Source organism: Arachis hypogaea, chromosome 14 (assembly GCF_003086295.3).
Source record: "Arachis hypogaea cultivar Tifrunner chromosome 14, arahy.Tifrunner.gnm2.J5K5, whole genome shotgun sequence".
Taxonomy (NCBI): domain Eukaryota; kingdom Viridiplantae; phylum Streptophyta; class Magnoliopsida; order Fabales; family Fabaceae; genus Arachis; species Arachis hypogaea.
The window spans coordinates 31,997,755-32,008,905 of record NC_092049.1 but is presented as its reverse complement, the minus strand read 5'-3'; the positions used below and the strand labels follow the sequence as shown (position 1 = coordinate 32,008,905).

Sequence of the window (11,151 nt, the reverse complement as noted above, 5' to 3'; positions counted from 1 at the left end):
ATTTCTGGGCTTATTTGGACCCAGTTTCAAGTTTGAAAATGCAGACTAGAGGCTGGGATGGAGCTGAGACTGGACACTTTCACACTTTAGCTTAATTTTTTATTAATTTTGAATTCTAGTGAGAGAAACTCCCACTTCTCTCTAGGATTTTTGGTTTTTCTTAGTTTACTTGCAATTTGATCGGGGAGAAGCTGTGTTCACCTTCATTTGGAGTCATTTTCCTTATAGTTTTTCTTCTCTAATCCCTTTATTCCTCTTTTCCATTTTTTCATTTGATTATTTTGAATCCATGTTTGGATCTTATTACCTTTGAATTTTATTAATGCATTGAGTTGTTTTTATATCTATTATTATTTTTTATTTTGTTATGATTGATTATTGTTAGTGGTAATTTGGATTGAATTATTTTGTCATATTTATCATATTTTATTTTCGCCCACCAAGTGTTTGAGGAAATGTCATCCAATATAATGGAGTAGATTTCCTTGCTTGGTTGGGGGTTGATAATTGGAGTCACTTGAATTATTATACCCAAGTATTAATCTGTAATTGGAAATTGCCAATTAGCTTGAGACTCACCAACTCTAGTTCTTCCCTACGAAGTAACTAGGACTTGTGAGTTAAGGCTAATTGTTTCACTTGACTTTTCTCCACTTGTTTGAGGATAACTAAGTGAGAGCAATGAGCTTTTACCATCACACTTGGGAAAGACAATAAGGATAGAATTTCCAATTCTCACCCCTAACCAAGGCTTTTTATATTGATTATTTTACAACTCTTGCTAATTATTCATTGCTTTAATTTCTAGTTATTTATTTCTCTTGTTCTCAACCTTAAAAATTTCTAGGAAAATCACAACCAATAATTTGCATTTTGTGTCAACTTCTAGGGAAACGACTCGGAATTTTACTCCCGGTTATTTATTTCATTTGTGACACATTTTAAATTCGATAGCGAAAATCTTGTCGGTCAAGACTGTACTTGCAACGATGATTTGGAAAAAATACTTTTGATAATTCTTGACCGGCATTTATCTGTTTATCATGGATCAATCGTTTTCATGTGCTACAGAGTGGTGTGATAAATAACTCATGTTGTTGATGGCTATGCCAGAGATGACATAGGAGTTGTTTTGTCTTTTATGGTTCTTATCTGTCTTTTCTTGCTCCACGTGACTGTTGAGCTCTTTCAAATTTTTTTTTGAATTGAATGGAATCTAATGCAATTGAATAAAGTGATAATCAATAATTTCATTCTACTTTGCTAAAACTAGTGTTGTTTATGAATTTAAATTTAGATAGAATGCAGGAGTTTCTGAATTTATAGAATGCACAATTTTCGGTTTATTTGTTATTACATAATGGTATTGTTATGATAATATTTCGGTTTATTCTTCAACAATTACTTCTTTTGCAGTTGAACCTTTTAGATGGTGGATCAATGATTCAGTCAAGCTCCAGCCTTTATCATGCACAAGATATGAATTATCCTGGAGAGGATATGATGCACTATGATAGAAATTTCAGTGTTTAGTAAAATAAATTTTGGTTCATTTATGTTTTACTCATATAATATTTTTCCCTTTGATGAAAATGAGGGTTAATTTCTGATTTATGTTATGTTTTATTGAATAGTCACTTTTTGGTTTTTCAAATTAGCTTCTGCAATTGTGTTGTATCTGTTTATTAGAGAATATTTCGATTCATTTGTGACTAAATTTCGATTCATTTGTGTTTTTGCCACTGTTGAGGTTTGATAAATATATTCAATATATTCAGTGTGAACCTAAATTCATTCAAATTAATGTAATCTCAATACAACCGAGACATTTCCAACAAATAAATGAAAAGGAATTTAAAAAAATATTTTAAATATATATATATATATATATATTAAAATTTATAATTCCTTACAAAATAGTGTTCAAGAATGTTAATAGAAATTCATTATAATTTAGAAGATTGAATCTATTTACTTTCTATATCCCCAGATGAGAATCTACAAAAAGGACTTGAGAAGGCAGCGGATGACTTTGTCACTCAATTTATTTATCTTGTCCAAGAGAATGGTTGGACCATATTCATACCTGAAAGCATCAACTTGTTCCTATAATTGAAAGAAATTTATTCATATGAATCGAAATAAACTAAAAATTAACCGAAATGAATCGAAATTACTTAAGGAATAAAAAAATTGGTGAATACTTAGCAACAGCATGAATTGAACCTCAATTAATTCACAAATAAACCGAAATTAATTCAAATTTAAACAAGCAGTAAAAAAGACTCAATTATTAACAAAAAGACATTGAATATATACAACGGATAAAAATTGGAGCTATAACTAACTAAACAAGCACACTTGAACAAGTTTAGCAAAGTCAAGCCAAACGAAACCAAATGAACCTTAATTAAACTAAGAAATGAACCGAAATTACTTAAGGAATAAAAAATTTGGTCAATACTTAACAGCAGCATCAAGTGAACCTCAGTTAATTCACAAATAAATCAAAATTAGTTCAGATTTAAACAAGCAATCGAAAAGACACAATCATCAATAAAAATACATCGAATTCATTTCTGGATCCAGATGAACCTCAATTAAACTAAAAAATGAATCGAAATTAGTTAAGGAATAAAAAATTTGGTCAATACTATCATCAGCATCAAGTGAACCTCAATTAAGACACAAATGAACGAAAATTAGTTCAGATTTGAACAAGCAGTCAAAAAGACTCAATTATCAACAAAAACACGTCGAATTTATTTCTGGATCCAAATGAAACTCAATTAAACTAAGAGATGAACCGAAATAACTTAAAGAATAAAAATTTTGGTCAATACTTATAAGCAACATCAAGTGAACCTCAATTAACACACAAATGAACCAAAATTAGTTCAAATTTGAACAAGCAGTAAAAAAGACTCAATCATCAATAAAAACACCTCGAATTCATTTATGGATCCAAATGAACCCTCAATTAAACTAAAAAATGAACCAAAATTACTTAAAGAATAAAAAATTTGGTCAATACTTATCAGCAGCATCAAGTGAACCTCAATTAACACACAAATGAACCGAAATTAGTTCAGATTTGAACAAGTAGTCAAAAAGACTCAATCATCAATAAAAACACGTCTAATTCATTTCTGGATCCAAATGAATCTCAATTAAACTAAGAAATGAACCGAAATTATTTATCAGAACCAATAAATTAACAACACAGTTTCATTAGATGCCCTAGTTACAGAGAAAAACAAGAAAAAATTGAATTAGAGAAACTCGATCTACTAAATGAATGGACTCGATCCACTAAACCCTAAATCAAACTAATAGAAATGTGAAAAATACAAGAAATGCGAAGGAAAAAACTGAACATAATGAACAAGTAGTTTTGTCAGTACGTTGAGGAATCTTTTTTTTTTTGTTGATGATCTCAAACGCACCACCGGATTTTGCAGTAGTTTTCGTAGAGAATTTGAAAGATTTTGAGAGAGATTTTAAATTATTTTGTTACAGTTTTGAGTAGGAGATATGAATGGTTTTTCATATTAGAGCGCGAAGAGACAAGTAACGTTTTCTAGGATTTCGAGCACGTATACACGCTCTTTTAATGAGTGGTTTTTATTGGTATTGGACCTGCTTGGTTGGACTTGGATGGCAATAAGCCTTGGATGTGTAGCAGATCTGTTTAATTATAACATCAATTTTATAGAATTTTCCTAGTCAATTAGTCTTGTCTATAGTTGTAAGAACTGAACTGGTGATCGAACCGGTCAGACTATTAGTTCATTAGTTTATTGGTTCAACCGATAAGTTACTAGTTGAATCGATAGAACTGGTCCTACGTAAATAAAAAAAATATAAAATAGTGAAAAGTCTAAAATTAAAATTTAAAATAGATATCTTTACTAATATTTTAAAAACAATCAAATTTCAACAAATTATAATCAACAAGTTATAATCCAGTTATCATCAAATGAATATATAAAATTTTAGTATCTTTTTATAATAAAAATTTTTTAATTTTATTTTCATACTAAAATAATTATTTTTTATTTCAATAATTAATTAATTAGTTTATATTTATTATATTATTTTTATTAAAAAATAATATTTAATAAATATCATAAAATCATAAATAGAATAATGATACTATAATTAATAAAAATGATATTTTTATTTATATATGTTTAATAAAATTTATATTAATAATTATGAATAATAAAAATATAATTAATTTAAATATAAATAAATATAAAATTAAAATAATATTAACAAAATTATTGTATATTTTTACTATATAATTAATAAAGTATATAAAATAAGAAGAAATAACATGGTTTAATAACAAAAAAAATGATAACTTTACTATATAATTAATAATTAGCATATAAAGTAACAAAGAATAATATCTTCATTTTTATTATTGTATTTTCTTCAACACTGTTTTTGTCCCATAAAAAAAAGTAAGAAGGATAGTGTTACTTTCAAGTCTTATCTCTTTTTCTTCTTTAATTTCCTTACTCAACCAAACAATAAAAAATAATCATTTTTCTTCTCCTTTTTTTTTCTTAGTAAAAAAGATGGTATTACTTTCAAATCTTATCTCTTTTCTTTCTTCTTTAATTTCCTTCCTCAACCAAACAATAAAAAATAATCATTTTCCTTTTCCTTTTCTTTTCTTTCTTTTTCTCTTCAAACAAACATATCATCATTGTCTCTTATTTTAGTATTTTACACCATCTCCTCCAGGTGCGCGATACTTAACCTCGAATCTTGTTTGGCATGTAGATCCTTCTCCTGCACCTGTTATTTTTAATTTTCACATTTTTCTTGTCTAGATTTGCAGCACAAAATGAGTACGTCAAACTCAAAAGGTAAAACTTTTAGGGTTAGTCACTTAGGTTGACATAAAACAAGACCATTTTTTTTACAAATGTTACCTTTAACTATAAATATTCTTAAGTTTAACTCCTAATAATATATGAGAATGGGGATGTCCTGGTGGCCCAGTACAATTAATTTTCTTTTTTCCAAAACTAACTTCATCTAATTCAAATTTTGCAGTGAACTTCATTGCAAGTAGTTCTGGAGTTGTAATAGAAAACATAGCCCCGTTGAAAACCGTGCCCGGTCCTACAACAAATTTGCCGGGGGATGATGACATTCAACCACTTTCAGGATGCCCATTCTATCATGTGATTATTTCAAAATCACATATTTATCCTTGCTTTAGCATGGTAATCCCATACTTTTTATTACACACAAATATGTTATTATTGCATTTGCCTCTCTAATATAAAGACATCTTATTGAGATGTCAAATGGCCATAATTAGGTATAGTAATATAAATGTACGTCTTAGACAAACTCAACTCACATTCTCACCACGATTGTGAGTTCAATGATGGTGAGGACGTGAGTCATGTTGGCGTTATGCAACGCGAAAATCTTAAAACTATTTGTCTGGATTTGGAGTGGATAAATATGACAAAGGTTTTGTGTATTTATTTTGTTTCGTATACCAAGCCGACATACACTTCTGTGGCATATCATTAGATAGAGTGTGAGATTCACATAAAAGGAATCACACACCCCAATCAGCAACAGAGAGATGTATGTTGGCTTAATGTACAAACAAGGCCAAAATAAGTGCAAATATTCAAATAAAAAGATGCACAACTTTACACATAGAAAGGCATAAGGTAACAAAATTCAACATTAGACCAAATTTCACACATGTATTTTGGTGAAACATAGATGACCAGTGTTTTAAAGTTACATTTCTTTGTGTCCTATTCTGGAAATTTGCTTCTTTACTCTGCCTTCAGAAGCGTTGAGCTCAGACAAGACAACGTAATGTTTATGTTGGAGATCAATATTGATAATATTCTTTCACACTGTTAGAAACAAAACTGTTTTTCTGAAATGCTGGGGTAGAATCATTTACATCTTGTATTGTTGGTATGTAGCCGGTTTCAAACGAATTAACACTTCCTTCAGCTGAAGTCCCAGCTATTCTCAAGTATGGAAGCAAGAGCTGGGACATGCAGTATTGCGGACTCGGCAAAAGTTACAAGAAGTTCTTTAACCACAGAGGCTGGAAAAAATTTGCTGTTGATAATCATTTGGAGGTTGGGGACGCTTGCGTCTTTGAACTCAAGGAGTCGAGTGAAGAGAAACTTGTCTTCCAAGTTCAAATTCTTAGAGGTGACCTCCCTGAAACTTTTCTTAAAAGGAAAGAAAAAGAGAAGGAAAAGAAAAAGGCCAGGGCCAAGATTGCAGAAAAGCCAGGAGGTAAAAGTGCAGAAAACCGCAACAGTGCAGAAATGCCAATTCTCATTGACTAGTATAGAATTACAATGCATTTCATTTACTTTTCAATGTGTTATTAGCATTCAGTTTGGTGTATGAAGTAGAATGAGTACAAGACACCACTATCTGTAACTACTAGAAGTTAGCCTTCTAGGCGTGGAAACCTCATTTCTGAGATGGTTCAGAGGTGAAATCGGGTCATAGATTTCTGCAACTTGTTCGGAGTTTATGTGCTATGATTCTCCATATCAATTCTCTAGCTAAATGAATGCAGGAGATTTGGAATTTGTATACAGTTTTTCTTGATTTACTCTTTGGGTTGGATAATCTTTTGGAGTGTGATCGTTCTTATATTTTATTGAAAATGACCAAATACAAAATATTCAACCATGCGGATTGCAAGAATCGTGCAATGCAGACAATGAATACAAAGTTGAATCTCAAAAAGGAAATGAAACAATCCTAATTTTTTCGAATTTTGTTTCTATTCTCACTAACAGCGATTAATCTATCATGGTATCAGAGTATAGAATCTGACACCGTAATAACTAATCATTAGGATCTCAATTTCAAAATTCGACCATCACATAAAGGAACTTCCAATGTACAATGAAAATCGTTAGAACTAGCTAGCTAACAGTGAAGTTTGTTCTTTTTTCATCACAATAATTCTTTGAGCAGCAACCCTTTGTCATCCTTACAACACACTTCGACCATGATTGAATCCGAAGTACAACACAATGCTAAATTATCTTATAATGTAATGAAACACTGAACCTTCAATTTCAAGATTTCAGAGCAATCACCAGGGTCAACTGTATGGAAATCAACGAGTCTTTTCCTGTCAGGAAAAACCAGGAATTTCTCCTGGCATTGGAGCTAACTCATTCTTGCCGAACTTCTCCTCGTCATAAAATGAGGCCTGCACCACTCTACCTCCAAAGTACCGACCATTAAGGTCAATTAAAGCTTTGGTTGTTTCCTCTGATCTCTCAAATTGCACGAAAATTCTTACTGCTTCATCAGTAGGGAAATTTGGCTCTGTTATCTCGAATATCAAAACCCGAGTTACAGTTCCATACTTGGCACATTCTGATCCTACCTCCTCTTCTAGTTCATCATCTACCTCACCAGGACCCACCTTCAACAAGAAAGCATAAACATGACACAGTACTTAGAAAGAATGCTTCATAAACAAGATATTCAACTTTAGCAGGAGAAAATGGAAAGAGCTTAATCAAGGCACATCAAACTAACTAATCAGAAAATTATGCATGCTAATATACAATAATCACTTAATCAGTGGCTTCCCTAATGATACAACACTCAAAAGTATGCTTTGTTTGTTATGATGCCAACACACACCTTTCCTTCTTAACTCGGCCATAATTGTGATGTAGTTGTGTATGTAATGCAGATAGTTTCATAATTTGCAAATTACAATTATTTTAATTTTTTGGGGAGAGAGAGAGAGAGAAGAGGGGGGGGGGGGGGGGAGCAAAATGCATTTTGGCTTCAAATTGCAATATTGACATTGTCCACACTTACTCGAATCAGTTCCCAAGGTTTTTAAATTATAGATACGACATCCTCAATCACATAGTGAAAGCTTATATGGAAAAAACTGCCAAAAAGAATATGCACCTTCAAAAACTCTTTCAAACAAGACAACCAAGAAAAATGGCCAGCAGCAGAGAGCAACTTAGTAATTAAATTGGAATGGCTAAATGAATCCCTTGAGATCATCTCAGCTATACTTCTATGTCTATACCGCCATCATAACAAAACTAACAACTATGACAATTGAGTGAATTGACTACTCCTATTAAATGATCAACAATAACAAACGATGACAATTACAACAATAACAAGATACTTAGGCCTAGACAGCTAGAAATACAAGATGCAGGTAATGAGAACAGCAAGGCAACACAGCATTGCCAAACAATTCTCATAGAATAGGCTCCCTAGCTCTCAAACTAGTTGCCCATAACATAGCAACAAAAACTAAGCTCTCCCTGGCCTTGACTCCATGGATAGCGGCATAAATCATACTTAAATCTAAACTACTCTCTCTGTCACTTAAACTTATCAAACGGGTATATATAAATCTCCATAACAATTTCAACTATGGTCTTTTGAGCCCTCATTTGCCTCTAGCACAAAAACATGACACTGGCATTTATCTCAAAGACTAATAAGAAGGAAATAATAGCCAAATCATATTAAATGAATCACAATAAAAAAAATGTAGCATGAACTATTGAATATACATACCATGTTCCTAAGTAGGAGCACCCTAGTAGGAACCCCATGGAAGTTAACACTCTTCACCTTCTTCTCAGGCTTATTACTACTGTTCTCACTGGCATTCACAATAACACCAGCTCTTCTATCAGTTTTCCTTGCCATCAATGGAGTAGTGATTCCTTGTTCTTGCTTCCCAAGCCCCTGTCCTTCCTTCCACCCCATTTTCGCCATCATCCTCTGCGCCGCCGTCATCTGCCCGCCTGCCCCAAGCCCCAACCCGCCAGTCTCCGACTTCCCAATGCTAAAACCATCCAAATTCCCTGGTGGCGACGGGGATCGCGGAACAGCGCCGCCACCACCACCGCTGCCACCTCCACTACTCATGGCAGCACGCCTCCTCCACGCTTCCTCGCCGGAAATATTCAACCTGGAATCGCCGTAATCCCGCTCCCGCTCCCTCTCTCTTTCTCTCTCCTCCCTCTCTCTCCTCTCTCTCTCCTCCTCCTCCTGGCGCCGCCGCTCCAGCTCACGCATCATCTCCGCCTCCCTCGCCTTTCGCTTCCGCTCGCGGCGATACTCCTCGTAGTCGTTGGGCCTGGCGGGGTCGTACTCCTCTATCACCGTCGACTGGACGCCGACGAGTGCAGGCTGGTGGTGTGCTGGGTCGTCGGGGAGAACCGGCGGCGGTGGAAGTGCCGGAGCAGCAGGGATTGAGGGGATTTTGGAGGAGGAGGAGGGAGTGGGGAGGGGTTTTGGTTTGGATTGAGATCGGAGGAGGGTGACGGGAGGGGCGGAGACAGTGGCGGGTTTGCGGAGGGTGGCGGGGGCCATCTTGGTGCTGGTGGACCAGACGGTGGAGTTGGTGGTGGGTTTTTCTTCCTCCGCCGAGGATGGTGGAGGAAGGTCGCCGTAGAGGCCACCCAGCATTTTAAGAACTAAAAACCCTTTATGACTTCCGAATACTGATTTCGACCGGTAAGAGGGTTGTGGAAGCTGAATTCAGAGTCCTCGTTTCGAGCCGAAGATGCAGATAGTGTTTCGATGACCTTTGATTAGGGCATACATAGATAGGAAGAAGATGAACCGGTTTGGTTTTATTTTGGTAACAGAGCCGGTTTGGTGTGACTTGTGATTTGGGATTTGGGAATAATCAGTTCATTTTGTTGTAATATAAATAATTAAGGAAGATATAATAAATATAAAATAAGAAAATGTAAGTAAGAAATTCTAGTATTCTTATTTATTATAATTACTATCACAATATAATTAATATATTAATATTGTAGTATAAGAAAGAGAGAATAGTATAAGAGAGAGAAGAGATTATTGTTATTGATTGATTATATTGTTCGTTATAGAGGCTTAACCTCCTATATATACACATAAGGGGTCTTCATTTACAACTTTAATGCTCCTTTAATATTCTTCATTCTTGAAATATGAGCTCCACATAAAAAATGCATATCCACGTTCCATTCTTATCACAACACTCCCCTTGGATGACCATTTAAGATTATTGCCTCGTTAAAACCTTACTAAAGAAAAATCTAGGAAAAAAAAAACCTTATTGAAGAAAAAAGAGTACAATATCCTTTAGTGATGGGGACTGCCTCATTAAAAATCTTGTCAAGAAAAACCTAATAGAAAAAAACCTGACCAAAGAAAAAAGAGTACAGTCTCCCCCCCTTGCCGACATTATATTATATCTCGAAATCGGCGCATCCCAATCTGATGTACCAATCTTTCAAAAGAAGATTTTGGGAGTGACTTTGTGAATAAATCTGCCAGATTATCACTTGAGCGGATCTGTTGGACATCAATTGTCCCTTGATTTTGAAGATCACGAGTGAAGAAGAATTTGGGAGAAATATGCTTTGTTCTATCACCTTTGATATATCCGCCTCTAAGTTGAGCAATACATGCTGTATTATCTTCAAACAGGACAGTTGGAGCTATCTTCTGATCAATCAATCCACATGATGACAGAATATATTGGATCACACTCCTTAGCCAAAAACACTCGCGACTAGCTTCATGTATCGCTAGTATTTCAGCATGATTAGAGGATGTTGCTACAATCATCTGTTTCGTGGACCTCCATGATATAGTTGTACCACCATATATGAATAGGTATCCTGTTTGAGATCTCCCTTTATGTGGATCAGACAAATATCCAGCATCTGCATAGCCAACTAATTGTGACTTGGATCCATAGGGATAAAACAATCCCATATCAACCGTTCCATGAAGATATCGAAAGATCTGTTTGATTCCACTCCAATGTCTTCTGGTTGGAGAGGAACTATATCTTGCTAGTAAATTCACCGCGAATGATATGTCAGGTCGCGTATTATTAACAAGATACATTAGCGCTCCAATGGCATTAAGATATGGTACTTCAGGACCAATGATATCTTCATTCTCTTCTTTAGGACGGAATTGATCCTTTTCCACATCTAAAGATCTTACAATCATTGGGGTACTTAATGGATACGACTTATCCATATAAAATCTTTTCAAGATCTTTTCTGTATATGTTGTTTGATGAATAAAGATCCCATTTTTTGTAGGTTCAATCTGCAG

The 11,151-nt window shown here is 34.2% G+C and overlaps 2 protein-coding genes across 3 annotated transcripts; one reads left to right on the top strand and one right to left on the bottom strand.

Annotated features, from left to right (window-relative positions):
• The first annotated feature begins 4,602 nt into the window (after positions 1–4,602).
• Positions 4,603–6,609, top strand: LOC112741929 (B3 domain-containing protein Os06g0112300). Of its 2 annotated transcripts, XM_025791117.3 has the most exons (4): positions 4,634–4,755; positions 4,845–4,880; positions 5,071–5,243; positions 5,976–6,609. In XM_025791117.3, the coding sequence occupies exons 2-4, from the start codon at positions 4,859–4,861 to the stop codon at positions 6,351–6,353; spliced, it is 573 nt and encodes a 190-aa protein (XP_025646902.1). In that variant the 5' UTR covers positions 4,634–4,755; positions 4,845–4,858; the 3' UTR covers positions 6,354–6,609. The 2 variants fall into 2 exon arrangements, with proteins under 2 accessions (XP_025646901.1, XP_025646902.1); XM_025791116.3 differs by having other exon boundaries at positions 4,603–4,880.
• Positions 6,610–6,885: 276 nt separating this feature from the next.
• On the bottom strand, positions 6,886–9,710 carry LOC112741927 (DNA-damage-repair/toleration protein 111). Its single transcript, XM_025791115.3, has 2 exons — positions 8,596–9,710; positions 6,886–7,459 (listed from the first exon to the last, which is right to left on the bottom strand). The coding sequence occupies exons 1-2, from the start codon at positions 9,493–9,495 to the stop codon at positions 7,163–7,165; spliced, it is 1,197 nt and encodes a 398-aa protein (XP_025646900.1). The 5' UTR covers positions 9,496–9,710; the 3' UTR covers positions 6,886–7,162.
• Between the last annotated feature and the right edge of the window lie 1,441 nt (positions 9,711–11,151).